The 17,742-nt window shown below is 34.7% G+C and overlaps 1 protein-coding gene across 10 annotated transcripts in view; it reads left to right on the top strand.

Annotated features, from left to right (window-relative positions):
- Positions 1–12,862, top strand: part of CCDC82 (coiled-coil domain containing 82) — a 30,391-nt gene extending 17,529 nt beyond the window's left edge. For all 10 annotated transcript variants that reach the window (XM_045371137.3, XM_005579425.5, XM_045371138.3 and 7 more), the window contains 3 exons: positions 264–434; positions 6,128–6,310; positions 11,932–12,862. In XM_045371137.3, coding sequence (XP_045227072.2) covers positions 264–434; positions 6,128–6,310; positions 11,932–11,997 — 420 coding nt within the window. In that variant the 3' untranslated portion in view covers positions 11,998–12,862. The remainder of the gene's footprint in view (positions 1–263; positions 435–6,127; positions 6,311–11,931) is intronic.
- The last annotated feature ends 4,880 nt before the right edge of the window (positions 12,863–17,742 follow it).

Genomic DNA, 17,742 nt, shown 5'->3' with positions numbered 1-17,742 from the left:
GCAACCACATAAGTGTAAGAGATATGAAACTAGTTTTTTCCTAGTCTGGTTTATTTTCATGCAATAGCCAAGATTATAAATTTTTTTATTTAAACGTATCTTGTAAAATACCTACTGTGTGCTCAATATTAAAGTAAGAAATGCCAGGGTGTTTTGCTCTTATATCTCTTTATATTGTGATTCCTAAGATGTTTTAATTTGATTAGATTATTTTTATTTTTATTTTTATTCTTTTAAACGTTTTTTATATTTTTTGTTTTCAGGAGCGGGTGGAAAATTATTGTAATGTAAGTATTCGTTTGAAGAATCCTGAAAACTGTTCCTGCCAGGCTTGTGGACTGCATCGCTACTGTAAATATTCAGTGCATTTATCAGGAAAGTTGTATAACACCAGGACCATGAAAATAGATAATTTCATGTCCCATGATAAACAGGTATTTTCTTCCCTCTAATTTTAATTTTCAATATTTAGAAATTTTTCGTTCATAAACTTGCACAGATAACCCTAAGTATCCTAAGGAGAATTTGACCCAAGTGGAAACATTTTTGGCATATAGTCCACCAAATTGGCAACCCACAAGTAAATAATGGAAGATAGCTGTTCATCTAATATGAGAGAATTCAAAAAACACTGTACTTCAACTAGACTCTGTTAGAAGTATGTCTGAGTCTAGAGCAATCACCACATAGTTAAGATGCTATTAATTCTGTATGAATAGAAAAAATTGAAGAGTAAGTGTTTTTTAGACAAGAGCATAGCAGTATAATGTGAAATGATAAAAAGCACAGATGCTGACAACTTCTATTTATTTTTTTCAATCTTTATAAGATTGCTGCATTTACAAATGCGAAAATTACATTTATAAATGCAAAAATACTGAGAGCTTTTTCTTGTGAGTCTACATATCCATGCAGGAGGTGTATGTTTAGAGAAGTAGAGACCCGAAGTTGGCTCTGAATCCTCTCAGTCAATTATTAAGGTGGAAACATAATATTTATCTGAATTCTTCTATTAAACTGGGTAGTGATTTCTCAGTATTATTGAGCAGTAGTTGACCAGATCCCTCTGAGAGATCTGAGTTGCAAGAATGACTTAGAAGGTTTTTATGGGGATAATGAATTCAGAATTGGTCGGTAATGTTTTGTTTGATATGTCACTATAAAAATATAAATATATGTATATTTAATAGTCATATGCAGATTTCCCCATTGTTTAAAAACTGATCTATGACTTTTTATGACATAAGATATTTGGAATCCTAGCAAAAGTGATTTCATACATTAGGGACCATGTTCTGTTATGTAGATCAAATACATTGCTGTACATTCATGGTCTTTGCTGTCTGTAGCTAATCCTGAAGAGGAAAGTAGAGTAAGAAAATCACTTCTAGAGCTCTGACATTCCTGTGAAGCAGTAAAGATTCTATATAAAATAGTTATTCAAATATTTAAAAAACAATAAACTGAAAGCATGAACTAAAAGCAAAGAACATCAATATTGCCAGTCACATAAGAGAAAACTATAAAAGTTAACAAATATATGGGAAAATGCTTATTCTGCATGTAAGGGTATATAATTAAAACTACCTTAAGATGCCAGTTGATAACTCTTAAAGTGGCAAAGTATTTTCAAATCAAATGATGAAATGCAATGCTATCGAGGTTGCATTGAAACTGGTAAGTTCATGGAAAGTAAGATTCCTAGAGGAAAAAAGGGGTAATATATATCTTTTAAAAATATTAGATTTTTAGAGCTAGAGTCACAAAGCTATATACATACTCAGTGTCTATAAGTTTATCTTTTGCAAAGCAGTTCAGTAAAAAGCAAATGGTATAATCATGAAGTTGATAAATAATGCTAGTTTGAAAGTATAATAGTAATTAGTATTTGCACTGTCTTGGCATCTGATAAAAATGTGTGTATACGTATATAACTATGTAAACGTTAAGTTAGTTATTGTGTATGTTGAGTGTGATTGTTTTTAAATGAAATTGTTATTTCAGTAATTTTTTCTTTAACGTGAAGAGTGACTTAAAATTTATTTTATATCCTACTTCAATACAATGTAAATGCATATATGGAAAGAAAGGAAGGGAGGGAGGGAGGGAGGGAAAATAAACCTAGTTATGATCCAGAGCATTAAAGAGATTGTTCCTAACCCCACACCTTTTCAAGTTATTTTGAAAACTAATTCTTTATTTTGTGTTGCTGCTTGTAGTTACATAAAATTGAGACTCTTTAGGATTAACTAGGGTTCTTTTTGAGGGTGCAAATAATACTTTTAAGGAATTCACTTAACATCAAATTTGTTTCATAAGAAAACTTTTCTCCTTACTTCAGCTTCTTTGAAAGAAAGGATGTCTTGATGGAAAGTGGAATTAGTGAGGGAAGAGTAATTTTGGTAACAGCAGTATTGATAGGGTACTGAGATGAGAGGCCTTGAACCACCAGATTTTGATAAAGTTTAAGGACACAGATGAGAAGGAAATTACCTGGATGAAAGAGAGTTGTGAAATCTGAAAGGTAGTTTGAGAGAACTAAAAACCATCTTGGATTTATATTTAGTTTTGCCTAGAGTCTATCCAGACTCATTAAGATGCTTAGGATTAGGTGAGAAGAAGCAATAATTTTTGAGGCAAATAGCATCGTATAATATGTCCGTGCAAAAAACAACCAACCAACCAAACAAGGGCAAATAGAACCCTTTGGATTGGTATTGTACTATCTGTTTCTGAAGACCCTGAAACAGAAAACAAACTTTTCCCCAGACTTACTGTTTCCTTGAGAATCTTTTTTCTTTATTCTTCATACTTTAACTTCCATAAGGAGCTGGCTCCTCTGCATATAAATAAGAGCTTAGAGAAATACTTCAAAAAGCTACCTACAGTTAGCTGAATATTACCAAGTCTGCATAGTGCATGTTTCATTATATTTCCTTGCCTCAGTTTGTTATCCAGATTTAATTTACACTCTATACGATATAGCTGTTAAATTAGAAATGAGATTCTTTCTTTGGCTTTAGGAAAATTCAGTGATAATTTTTAGCTCCATTTCCAATTTTTACATATGTACGATCAGTTGGTTCAAACTGATAACTGAACTGACTCAGTCTCATATTTATCAGTTCATATAACCGTGCTTAACCCTGCATAGTGGACCAGTCATCATTTATATGTCATTTTCCTCATCTGTTTTGTGAACACTCACCACAGCACTTATTTTTCTGTCTATGGTATTTTTTATACTAATTTTCTTGTTAGAATAGTTTCCTTAATGTACGGAAATTGAACTAGATAATTATAGTTGTTCTAAATATATTTTTCTGGACATTTAAGGAAATTATTCTAACATCGTAGATTAATGTTACCTGTTTTAGTACTTTATACAAATTGATTCCTACAGTGTAAGCTGTATTATACTGTATACTTCAATTCATATAGTAAAGAAATACAGTGGGCTGTAACAATATACTAAAAACAGGAATGGGTGAGGGGTTAAGTTCACTTGGAGTTTTACACCTATCCTTTGCATCTACTGTATTCTGTGAAACTTTACAGCAGTGGTGCCCTTCCATATAGGTTCTTTCTTATAAAATGTGATCATGTTTTGGGAAAAAATAATACAAGAACATTTTAAGGTAATTTTTGATTTATAGATCTATATGATGATAAGTAGATGCCAAGAGGGGTAGGAATTAGAAGTGGAAAGAAGTAAACCATGATGTTAAATATTTTTAAAGGATACTTGTTTTTCATACAGGAAAAAAAAAATAGGATTTTTAAACACCGCTCCTTCCCTCTCATTTCAACTTAAAAATGCTATACAGATAAATTCCTCTTGTTTTGTGGAAATACAGAATACATGTGATAGAAATACAAATCACTTTATCATATGTCTATACTTCATATAGAATAGCTGTAGCTGAGTTCTCCCACACAGTCTACTTTGATGGCAGAAATGGAGACACACAGGGTACCCTTATAGTCACTGCAACTTTTGTGTTGTCTTTTTACACAAAGTTGGAAGTATTAGCAACTGAATTGCTGAAATGTCATTACTGCCAGGACTGCTTTGATGATAAGGTTGAATTGGAAAAGTTAATTTTAATAAGCAAGCCATGTACAGTAATAACTGTTTACTTCTAATGATCTGAAAAGCAGGAAGGTTTTTACGGAGCCATGAACAGAAATCTGAACATGATTTTCTTAAACTTTTGGAGATTTAAAGAGGGTTGTAAAATGTCCAAAATTCAATTTTCCACAAGAAAACTCATTAAACCGGATTGTTGCCAATCGTTGTGATATAACTTCTGTTCATTTTTGGAAACATACTCCTGTTTTATCTATCATCACTTGTGTGTTTCCTTGCAGTGTGGCTTCAGGAAACAAGTGTATTTTTCTGTCAGAACACAAGTTACACAGATAAATATTAAAACTATACCACTTGTACTCATGAAAGCATAACCCATTAGTGAACTTAGGTACAGACACAAATACATAAGTCAGCAAGAAGTTTACTCTTTCCTTAGATTACTCCATGAGAGTCAGATTGACCACATCATCATGTTTGGAGCCCTTTCTGATGCATTTTCTACAGTGGGTAAAATAATGTAGGTAAAAATATATTGACCAGGCGTGGTGGCTCACGCCTATAATGCCAACACTTCGGGAGGCCGAGGCAGGCAGATCATGAGGTCAGGAGTTCGAGACCATGGCCAACATAGTGAAACCCCATCTCTATTAAAAATACAAAAAAAATTAGCTGGGTATGGTAATAGGTGCCTATAATCCCAGCTACTCAGGAGGCTGAGGCACGGAAACCGGAATGCAGAGGTTGCAGTGAGCCAAGCTTGCGCCACTGCACTCCAGCCTGGGTGAAAGAGCGAAACTCCATCTTGGGGGGAAAAAAAAATATATATATATATATAAAACACATATATATGCTATATATTATATATTATTACATATATTTTATATATAAAAAATATATTTTGGTCACTGCACTGACCAAATTATTTATATATAATATATAATATGTTTTATATATATTATATTTTATATATAATATATTTTATGTATGTTATATATTATATATAACATGTATTTTATATATTATATACTTTCCTCCCGAGATGGAGTTTTGCTCTTTATATATATTTTTATATATACACATATATAAATAATTTGGTCAGTGCAGTAAGACTGTCTTCCTATTTTAGCTATAGGTTTGCATAACAAACTTGAAACGTTCAAAACATTCTGAAAGAGAAAGGTTCTGGTGGTTTGATTTCATAAAAAAGAGTTTTAATCATAGAATTATAGAAGGCCATATAAACGTAGGAATTAAAATTCTCATAGCTGGCTGACAGCAAAATATTAATGTCTTATTCATATATAACACCTTAAGTAAAGCAACTAGTATGCCTAAACACAGTTATTTTTTTACTTTACATCATTTTTTGGGGCAGGGGAGAAGAAAAGTAGTAAAACAATGCCAATACTTAATTTTGGTGTAAGAGTTTGTTTCAGTTTTACATGTTGCTTATACCTAGAAAATTATTATAATCCAGGCATTTTTAACTTCGTAAATATGGACTTACAATACTTTTCATGCTTTTTTTTTTTTTTTTTTTTTTTTTTTTTTTTTTACTTTGCCCATCCTTCTGCCTTACATTAAAGCCATTTCTCTTTTTTTCCCAAACTTGGAAAACTCTTCTGTTTTCAAGATTTAGTTCAAGCTTGATCCGCTTGGGGACTTTTCTGCTCTCTGGATTGGACGAAGTGCCCTTCCTCGCTAGCATTTTGATAGCATCTTGGACATAGCATTTTTCCTGTTGTTTTGTAACATTTGTCTTTCTCTCAAAACTGTAATGTCCCTAATACAGGTAATAAGTATTTTATTTATATATCTCTAGTGCCTAGCCCAATATTTGAAACCTCTCAGGTGCTCAGTGTTTGACTAGTGGTATAAGTAAGAGAAGGTAAAGGAATAATTGTGTAAACATTTAAAGTTAACAATGCATTTGATTCTACTACTAAAGAAAATTCAAAATCAAGAAAGGATATATATTCATTACCATTTTATTCACTTCATTTGTCAGATAATAATCTTTATTTCTTGATTTAGGTGTTCACTGTTGGCAGAATTTGTGCCGACCGTACCAGAATTTATCATAAACTGAAACATTTTAAATTCAAACTATACCAGGAATGTTGCTCTATTGCAAAGACAGAAGTTAAAGATGAACAAGTTAAAGAAACAGTGGAAAGAATTTTCAAGCAGTCAAAAGAAAGAGGCTGGATTGAGGAGGTAAGGTGAATATATGACAATCTCATCATGTAGATTCTGAAGCCTAATTGTGATAAGCAAAAGGAAACAAATGATTAGAAGATAGTGACATTTAAGGTAATCTCTTTCTTCTCTCCTTTGTATTTTCTCTTCTTCCACTCATTCCTTTCATGCTTATCATTGTCCTTCTGAATAGATGCCCTGATGTTCTAAGGATTCACTTGGCCCATCAGATAAATTTTAATAAGCATTAATACTGTCCTTTATTGAAGGACCTCTGTCCTTTCGCTTTCATGTATGTATTGCTTACATATATATTAAGTCCCCTGATTTATTTTTTTTGACAGAGTATAGGACTGACCTCTGCTTGTCTGCTTCCTATTCTTTAGAACAGTTCTTGTGACCTGAGAGTGAAGAAGCACCTGGTGCCAGTCTGAGGAAAGGATCTCGGCTGCCAGTTCTAATACCACCCACATCCTCTTCTTGAGGACGTGGGACTGAGCAGTGAGCACTAACTGAAGGTCGAGGGGAATGCAGAGGTTTCAGGCCATGGCACTGATTTTGATTCCCCCATATCCTATTGATCACTAAATTTGATATAAGGAGTAAAGTAGGGGTTTTGAAGAGTGCACTGGATTCCCGAAGATCTGCTGGCAGCTCATAAGCTCTGGTCTGCTCACAGAGCTTTTAGGATTGTTTATGGTATATGGAAAGAATGCTAATACAACTGCAGTCTTCTAAAACAAGTCTAGTTACATGAATGTATAAGAGAGAACAAATAGTAGATTTTCAGGCAACTCTTATCAACATTTAATCTTTAAAAGAAAAGAAAAAAGCCTGACTTGAGATCCATTGCCTGGATTATATCATAGGGAAATTTGTAAAAGAGGAGTATAAAAAATAAGGCAAGAGAGCTTAGGCAGAGGGAAGGAAACTTTTTTAGCACATGTCATGTTTAGTGGAGGTCTCCCAGTCTAGAGAATGACATTATTATTGGTTTCCCTTTGACAATTATTCTCCCACCACAAACCACCACCCAGTGATCTTGCCTGCCTCCCACATCTTGATCCTTAAGTCTTCTTTCTCTCATTTTACTCTCTTCAGCTTTTTGCCATTTACTTTGCTTCTACTTTTCCTACTCCAAATGTTTCTCTCCCCTTATCCATACTTTTTCATTTGCCTTAGCAGAGAGCAATCACTTGCTCAGTAACTTTCCGTCTTCATTTTCCTAGATGACATTAAATTCTTAAATGCTTTTATTGATGCCTTTAAGTGTTGCCAATCCTCTAGTGGAATTGCAAAACCTATTGGGATAGCACAGTTATAAAGAATTGGATACTAGGTACAGAAAAATCACTGTGCATATATTGTATATGTTATATAATAGTATCATATGTGGGGAAGAACGTTAAACTTCTTGAAGAAAAAAGCATTTCCAAATCATGTATCCTAGAAAAAGCTTAACAAGGTTTAGGACACCAGAAGGACCTGGAATTTTAAAAAACATTATTCTTTATGCATAATATAACACTTGGCTTTCTTTTCTTAGGAAAAGAAAGGAGCTTAGGCTTTCTTTTCAAGAAAACCAAGTGTCATGTTACACATAAAGAATAACATTTAGCATTGAAATAATATTGAATAACATTAGGCATTGAAATAATATTTCAAGATTGTGCATGTCTAGGACAATATGCACATTTTTTCCACATGAAAATACCAAAGACCTTCATTTTATTTGAGATTTCTCCACTTAAAAAATTTTTTCCTAGGTTTTCTCAAAAGATTTCCTAGAAACCACGGAAGTTTATAGCCAATATAAACCCATTTGCAGCTTTTTGTGCTGTGATGAAATTTCAAAATTTGTCAAGTGCTCTGACATTTCCCATCCTCACTCTGTCTGTCCCTCTCACTGTGCGCCTTTGAGTGATAGCACTGCATGTGCTTTGTGATGTGTGCTGCCTTTAGCTGCAGTCTGGTAGTCACAGTTATTCTAACCCTTTAGAATGCCTGGGGCTCAGTGTTATTTGAATGCCATCTCCATGGCACTTTCTGCTCATATTTCCCAATTATGTCAACCCCTTTTTTTGCCTTACACGTACTATTTGTTCCTGTCTTTCTGCCTCCAGCTTGTATTCCACACCTTACTTTTTCCCTTACCTGCTTCTTCAGCCATTTTACTTTAATTATCTCAGGATGTCTCAGCATGTCTTCCCAAAGACATGCCAACTAGACTGACTCCATTCTTTTTGTTCTTCCTTCTAAAGGTTGAACTAGGGTGATCTGTTTTTAATGTAATGATACTAAAGGGGTGTAGGAGCAACTTGAGTTTAAGAAAAGGACAAATAATAGGAAAATTATAATAAAATGAAAATATTTGATAAACATAGTTATGTCTTATTCTAAAGAAGAGTTCAATAACATACTCTAATATGATACTGGCAAAATTCCAGTGAATATTTATTCATTAAGAAGAAAGTGTATATGATGATGGGATTTCCTGGAAAGTTGAAGATAGGATTGTTGGGATTGGCTGGTGGACGCATGAACACCAGGTAGTAAAGAAAGCATGTCGATAGAAGTATCAAGGGCCCATTCCTACTGTAAATACTGTATGTAAAACTGTTACAAGTGACAGTTGTATGTAAAGTAAATTTTAAATGTATTGATAAATATTGTCATATACATAATTTAAAATTGTAATTAGATATCCCTTGCCTTCCTTAAACGCTTCTCATTTCTTCTCTTTCCCTTCCTTTTTCACTTTTTCCCTTGCCCTTTTTTTCCCCACCCCTTAAACTGATGTTTCTCAAAACATGGCTCTAAACTACGTATGTCAGAATCACCTAGAAGTTTTTGAAAAATGTATAATCCCCTAGCCTCATCCCAGATATATTGAATGACAATCCTTGTGGATGTTAAACATCCAGTATTTTTAGCATTGGTGATTCTTAAGTAAATAAAAGTTTGAGAATCACTGCTAAAAGTACCTGTTAACACTGAATTCGGTCCTCATCCTTTCAAAGTTTCCTTGGCAAATCAATTCCCTTCTGAGTTCTAGTTGCTACTTCTGAGTAGAAGATTCCAAACTTCTCTTATATTCTGACCTCTTTCCCACACTTCATTTCCACAGTTCCAACTGTTTTCGTCAGTAGGTTCATCAGGTGTTGTAAGAGAGTAGTTTCTTCACTATTAAAATAAGTAGTCTTCAGTATTAAAACCCTCCAAATTTTTAGTAAAGAATTATGAGAGCAGCATCTTTAGGTGGAGAGGATGGCAGAGTAATACTAACTGCAATGTCTGTGAGTTTCACTTTCCTTTTCAAGTTTTTATTTATTTTTTTCTTGCCACAGCTGCGTCCTAGTCACACCATTTAAATCTCAGAAACAGCATATACTATACTATACTGCTTAGAAGTATAGGCTTAAGTATTTACTTTGCCTTACTAGCAGTAGAATTTGGGAGCAAACTCTTTTATTTCTCTAAGCCTAAGTTTTCTCATCTGTAAAGTAGGAACTAAAGCAGTAATAATAATTAGGGTTTTGATTGTGGAGATTAGATGTGTAACACATTTTAAGCATTTAGTATAGGACCTAGCAATTAGTAAGTGATCGATTAATCTTAGCTGTTACTTGCAATGAAAGCAAGGAAAGGGTTTCCTTCCTCCAATCTTAGTATAGCTGAGATAGAGTTTAATTGTCCTAGGTGTGTGTGGTGGTACACAGCTGTAGTCGCAGCTACTTGGGAGGCTGAGGTGGTAGAATCGCCTGAACCCAGGAGTTCAAGGCCAGCCTGAGCAAGATAGTGACGCCCTGCCTCTTAAAATAATTTTTTTTTAATTTTTAATTTTCCAAAAGTAATTTAATAAATAATAAAGAGGATATGAAGAAAGGTAATATGAAAAGCATAAAAACAGTCAAACTTTTAAAGTATAGGTTTCTAATCCTAGAGTACTTTACTTGTATCTAATAAAACCTACCTAAGTACTAGGTCGAAGAAAATTCCTAAGTAGTCCCTAAGATATTTCCCCTTCTGTTAATGTGCTTTCATCTTTCCTTAGAAGGAGATCCAGTGAGATATCATAGGGTTGTAAAAAAGAGTTTCATGGCCTTCAATGTCTAGAATGAAAATGCACTTCTCACATTCCCTTCTGTAGGTCCCTATCACCACAAAAGTCAGGGTCACCAGGATCCTCTCTCATTTCACTGAAGATAGAAACAGAGTTCATAAACAGAGTCAAGAAACTAGTATGTCATTAATCCCCTCACTGAAGTAAATACTTTGAACTCTATATGTCTGAAACTGAAATCATGTATCTCCTTCCCTCCCACAAACAGCCTGCAAAATAACTCTGCCATTATTCTACTCTGTCAACTTTGAAATCTCTAAATCATTCTTGACTCCTCTCTTAACTTGTTCTACTTTGTTCTTAACTCTTCATCTTCATTGCTATCACTCAAATTTGAGCCCTCATGACCTAAATTGTTGTCACACACCCATAACTAGTTGCTGAACTATTCTAGAATGAATGTTTTACCAATTTTCTTAAAATACACCTTAGATCAGTTCAGTCCCCCGCTCCAAAACCTTTAGCAACTTTCCATTTCCTGTCAAATGATTGTTCAATTCTTTAACCAGTATTTTATAATTTTTATTCTCTGAACTCAGTCTCTTTGGTTCAGTCATAGCTCTCTCTGTTCTCCTAAAAATACCTAGGTTGTAGTCAAATCCCATGTTTTCTTGTCGTGTCACTTGGATGGACTATTGTCTCTTACTGAAGACTCTTGCCACCAACTCTTTGCCTACCAAATCTCTTTTTCCAGGACAATTTAAACGCCACTCTTTGCTGCTTACCTCAACTAACCATGACCTCTCTTCTCAACTCTCATGACAGTGTCTGTACCTTTTTTGGCACTTACTACTGATTATTATTGGTGTATTACTACTGAACTCTATTCTCCTTAGGGGCAGGGAAAGTATTTTTTTTTAAATATTGTACCCAGACAGTCATTAGCAGAGCCTTTGATATGTATGTTCAACAAACTTTTTATTAAGTTATTGAGGTTACTACATTTCTACTCTAAGCGTAATAATAGAAAAATTATGGCCGGGCGCGGTGGCTCAAGCCTGTAATCCCAGCACTTTGGGAGGCCGAGACGGGCGGATCACGAGGTCAGGAGATCGAGACCATCCTGGCTAACACGGTGAAACCCTGTCTCTACTAAAAAATACAAAAAAACTAGCTGGGCAAGGTGGCGGGCGCCTGTAGTCCTGGCTACTCGGGAGGCTGAGGCAGGAGAATGGTGTAAACCCGGGAGACCGAGCTTGCAGTGAGCTGAGATCCGGCCACTGCACTCCAGCCTGGGCGACAGAGCGAGACTCTGTCTCAAAAAAAAAAAAAAAGAAAGAAAAATTATAATTTAAAGCGCAGTTACAAAATTAATAATATTCACTTTGATCTCTTTCTAGTGCTTTCTGTGAGTTAGAAATGCTTATTTGAAATTAAGTTCCTGTTTATCATAAAAAGATTTTTGTTCATGATTACCGTGAAATGAACTTATCTTAATTGTGTCTGTAGTTTGCAAAGGCCCAGTTTATCTTCATTGCTTTGAGTAAAATAACTAGCTTTTCTATTGTATATGCAGAAATATGGTCAACTTGAAGAATATCTCAATTCTGCGGATTACTTTCAAGGAGAGAAGTTTGACTGAATTGTAACACATTTCCATCAGAGAAGATTTTTTAAATTCCTGTAAATGTGAAGATCATGATTCTTGTTTTTCTGTATCATGTGACATATTTATGCATTTTATCTATATCTTCGTGGAAAAATATTTTGTTTAAAACATAATTATCTTAATTCCTGTGAAATGGCACTCTACACTCTAAACTTTTATCTGATGTACATAAAAGCATTATCTTAATTTTTAAGTCTGTAAATATATTTTAAAGTTACATAATAATGGCTTTATAACAGATGACTGTCAAGTGAATGAGCTGTTCATATCCTGTCAGTTCAGTCAAAATATGTTGTATTTTAAAAATGTATTTAGACTAATATCTACATGTAGTTTTACTGAATTCCTGTCCTTTTACAGTATTAAATGATTTTCACTGATATATTTTTTACTGCTATCATCTAAATCAGTGGACCATGGAAGAAACCTCAATATATCATTCAGTTCAATCCCCTTGCTTCAGAATCAGATCATAGCATATCTATTCGAAGTAGAGGAATGCTTTTTTCCTTTTCTTGAAAGTTTCTCTTTCAAATAGATTTTAGGCCTCCAGAGTCTTTCAACCCTCACATTCAGGAATAATTTTATATACATTTTCATGCTTTGTAATGTTCTTACTTTTTTATTCAATTTTGTCTATATGTGGATGATTAAGATGTATTTTATTTATTTTTATCCATAGCTTTTTCCATATAAGTATATATCTTAGGGTCAGAACTGCTAAAAGAGACAAACTCAGCCAGAAGCACTTGGAAAGCATATTTTGGTATCTGCATTGCTTTGCACATCTAAATTTTCCCATAAAGTAATAAAGTAAAATGGTTGCAGAGTGAACAAATGAACCCTGTCTGTTCTGTATTTTTAATTCTTAAAAGTGATGTTCTAGTAGGATCTATTCTACTGTGGAACTTTAGATACTTTTTTCTTAATGGAAGTATTGGTTGAACTTGGATTCATCTATTTTGTGACTCATAGCATGGACCGTAATGTACGTATCCATAAAAAGCTACGTTAAGCTCATATATGGAAATTAGTTAATATTTTCTACAATTCATTTCCTGAAATTATCCATATTATTATTGTAAACAAATGGGGTGGAAAAAACTCACAATGTGGTGAAAGTACTGATGCTGATGTTTAATGTTTAATGAGGAGTGCATACCTCTTTCAAACATTGTGAAATGGAAATTTCACATATCTGTATTTTTTTTTTTTTTTTTTTTTTTTAGATGGAGTTTCACCCAGGCTGGCGTGCAATGGCATGATCTCTACTCACTGCAACCTGTGCCTCCTGGGTTCAAGTGATTCTCCCACCTCAGCCTCCTGAGTAGCTGAGATTACAGGCATGCGTCACTACACCTGGCTAATTTTGTATTTTTTAGTAGAGATGGGGTTTCACCATGTTGTCCAGGCTGGTCTTGAACTCCTGACTTCAGGTGATCCACCCACCTCAGCTTCTCAGAGTGATGTGATTACAGGCATGAGCCACCGTGCCTGCCCTACATCCCTACATATCTGTATTCTTATTCATATTTCCCTGGCATATGAGAAAATAATTCTTAACTAAATTCCAGGGAGTAAAAATAAAGCTGTTATTGAAAGGTGAAGATGAAGGGACAGTGTCCCCTAAAAAAGGCAAGGCAGAGTTAGAAGTGATAGTCAAGGAGGAATGGTAAAAGATCACAAATGATTTATAAAAAGGAAGGCCAGAAGAAATGAAAAAAAAAATGATTTCTAAAGTATCTCCAATTACCTAGAAGCATCAGTTATCATATGGGACATTACAAACAAGCTTGAGATGACTGAAGAGTAATCTTAAAATACATCTCTTACTTTTAACAGCATGCAGTTAATTTGTAAATTAAGGTACTAATAATTCCAAGGACTTATCTGGATCAACTATCTTGCTGGCTTGAAGCACTTTTCCTATTGGAACAGCTCCCTGTTGATCATAAAATGCTTATAGGTAGTTTGTCTGATGTCTAAGGTCACTGCAACCAAGCATGCTACTTTGTAGGAATCTGGAAAATACAAGAGGCTTTTAGGTTGTGGTAACATCAAAAGAAAGGCAAAAAGGCTGTTAGGAAGTGAGAATTAACATGTATTAGGGGGTAAAAAGCAAGTAGTTCATAAGAAAATGGAAATGTTGAAAAATAGAATTAACCTTTACAGGTATTAGGACATATTATTTTATCATTATCATCATCATCACCATCAATATCATTGATTCAATAACAACACAAAAACAGTTTTTTGTTTTTGTTTTTGTTTTTTTGTGACGTAGCCTCACTCTGCCGCTAGGCTGGAATGCAGTGGCGCGATCTCACTGCAACCTCCACCTCCCGTGGTTAACTGATTCCCCTGCTTCAGCGTCCCGAGTAGCTGGGACTACAGGCGTGCACCACCACGCCCAGCTAATTACAAAAACAGTTTTTAAGCTCACTTATTTCACATATCATTTCACATGACTATAAACTTTTTAGATTTGGCCATTTATTACTACAGCGTTAGGTGCTTTAGTTTTAGGTAGCTATTGATAGCAGAGATGATGAGGAAGACAGAAATGGACAAGTAAAAGGGAAGAAATTCTAGAAAAAAATCACAGAGCTATACAGAAGCTTTAGGGTTATGAAGACAGGGAACAAAACCATAAGACCAGAAAACACAAGGGAAAAGAAATGTCTATTGTACAGGCGGTTGGATGCAATTGGCCGTATTTCCTGACTTGTCTGCTCATACTCAGATGAGTAGATCTACATAGTACTCATTCCTAGGAGGTATTACAGGGCTTACTTAGACTCCAGAGTGTTCACTGAGGGATAATTAAACTGCAGTCTTTGAGCAGCTTTGAGTTACTTTGAAGATAGTTTGGCTCCCCCATAACTCCTTTCATACTTGCTATTGAGGCAGCCAGACTAGTGATTAAGGTTGAAGTCAGTCTTCTTCAACTTTTATTTTAACTTCCGGGGTACATGTGTAGGATGTGTAGGTTTGTTACATAGGTAAACGTGTGCCATGGTGGTTTGCTGCACAGATCATCTCATCACCTAGGTTTTAAGCCCAGCATCCATTAGCTATTCTTCCTAATGCCCCCCATTCCCCAACCCAACCACCAACAGGCTCCAGTGTGTGTTGTTCCCCACCATGTGTCCATATGTTCTCATCATTCAGCTCCCACTTATAAGTGAGATGGTGTGATGTTTGGTTTTCTATTCCTGCATTAGTTTGCTGAGGGAAATGGCTTCCAACTCCATCCATGTCCCTGAAAAGGCCATGATCTCATTTCTTTTTATGGCTGCCTAGTATTCCCTGGTGTATGTGTACCACATTTTCTTTATCCAGTCTATCATTGATGGACATTTAGGTTGATTCCATGTCTTTGTTATTGGGAATAGTGCTGCAGTGAACATACATGTGCACATATCTTTATAACAGAATGATTTCTATTCCTTTGGGTATATACCCAGTTATGGGATTGCTGGGTCAAATGGTATTTCTGCCTCTAGGTCTTTGAGGAGTCACCATACTGTCTTCCACAATGATTGAACTAATTTACACCAAAAATTAAAAAAGCATTCATTTTTTCTCCACAACCTCACCAGCATCTGTCATTTTTGTTTTGGGGTTTTTTGTTTGTTTGTTTGTTTGTTTGCTTTTACGTAATAGCCATTCTGATTGGCATGAGATAGTATCTCATTGTGGTCTGGATCTGCATTTCTCTAATGATCAGCGATGTTGGGTTTTTTTGTATGTTTGTTGGCTGCATAAATGTCTTCTTTTGAGGAGTGTCTGTTCATGTCCTTTGCCCACTTTTTAATGGGGTTGTTTGTTTTATTCTTATAAATTTGTTTATGTTCCTTGTAGACTCTGGTTATTAGACCTTTGTCAGATGGATAGATTGCAAAAATTTTCTCCCATTCTGTAGGTCGTCTGCTTACTCTGATGACTTTATTTTGCTATGCAGAAGCTCTTTAGTTAATTAGATCCCATTTTTCAAGTTTTGCTTTTTTGCAATTGCTTTTGGTGTTTTCATCATGAACTCTTTGCCCGTGCCTATGTCCTGAATAGTATTGCCTAGATTTTCTTCTAGGGTTTTTATAGTTTGGGATTTTACATTTAAGTCTTTAATCCATCTAGAGTTCACCACTCCTGTTCAATATAGTATTGGAAGTTCTGGCCAGGGCAATCAGACAAGAGAAAGAAATAGAGAGTATTCAAATAGGAAGAAAGGAAGTCAAATTATCTTTGTTTGCAGATGACATGATTCTATGTCTAGAAAACCCCACTGTCTCAGCCCCAAAGCTTCTTAAGCTGATAAGCAACTTAAGCAAAGTCTCAGAATACAAAATAAAAGTGCAAAGATTGCTGGCATTCCTATACACCAACAACAGGCAAGCAGAGAGCCAAATCATGAATGAACTCCCATTCACAATTGCTACACAAAGAATAAAATACCTAGGAATACGGCTAACAAGGGAAGTGAAAGACCTCTTCAAGGAGAACTACAAACTACTGCTCAAAGAAATCAGAGGACACAAATGGAATCCATGCTCATGGGTAGAAAGAATCAATATCGTGAAAATGGCCATACTGCCCAAAGTAACTTATAGATTCAATGCTATTCCCATTAAACTACCATTAACATTCTTCACAGAATTAGAAAAAACTATTTTAAAATTCATATGGAACCAAAAAAGAGCCTGAATAGCCAACACAATCCTAAGAAAAAAAAAAAAAAAAGGCTGGAGGCCTCATGCTACCCAACTTCAAACTATACTACAAGGCACAGTAACCAAAACAGCATGGTACTGGTACAAGAACAGACACATAGATCAAACAGAATAGAGAACTCAGAAATACGACCACCCACCTACAACCATCTGATCTTCCACAAACCTGACAAAAACACCCAAGTAAGGAAAGATTCCCTACTAAATAAATTATGCTGGGAGAATTGGCTAGCCATATGCAGAAAATTGAAACTGGACACCTTCCTTACACCATGAAATCAGTCTTGAATTAGAGTTCTCGTCTGTTACTTCCTAGTTATGTGAACCAGAGCAAGTACTTTAATTTTCATGAGGCTTAGTTTTTCTCATTTATAAATGGGCTTATAGTATCTTTCAGGATTGTTTGTGGATTAAGAGGGATAATATATGAGACGTGCTGTGGCTATAAAAGTAATTTTTTAATTGTAACTGATGAGAACAGAAATGAAGATGTTGATGATAATGTCAACTTAAAAATTAAATGTCTATTTAAGGGTAAATGTGTACAAAAAAAGACCCTCCAAAGAAGTGTCCTACACCACTGGAATATAATATGAATATTAAATTCCTGCTTCACAATTTAGGATATGTCCATGTCTAGCAAAGTAAAGTTTACATCATTTAGTAATAGCTGATTTGACTAAGGACTGCATGTTATTAATCAAATCCCATGTTACTGAAGGGCTACAGAGTGAATGGAATGGTTTCAGTTTAAATATTACATGTTTCTTTCATGCCGAATGTAAAATATTCATTATAGTATAAAGAAAATATTGTCTGGTAAAGACAACTTTTTAAAACTAAACTTTTAAAAATAAAAGTTTTTTATTTTTGTCCTCTTTAATGACACCTCATGACAGTTCTCCATTCAAATTCTCCTTATCTAACAAATATATATTTCTGCTTTTCTCTTGAATAGTGAGGAACTTAGCCTTGGAAGGAACAGATA

The sequence above is a fragment of the Macaca fascicularis genome, chromosome 14 (assembly GCF_037993035.2).
Source record: "Macaca fascicularis isolate 582-1 chromosome 14, T2T-MFA8v1.1".
Lineage (NCBI taxonomy): Eukaryota > Metazoa > Chordata > Mammalia > Primates > Cercopithecidae > Macaca > Macaca fascicularis.
Note: the sequence above shows the minus strand (reverse complement) of the source record. Positions and strands in the feature narration are given on the sequence as shown.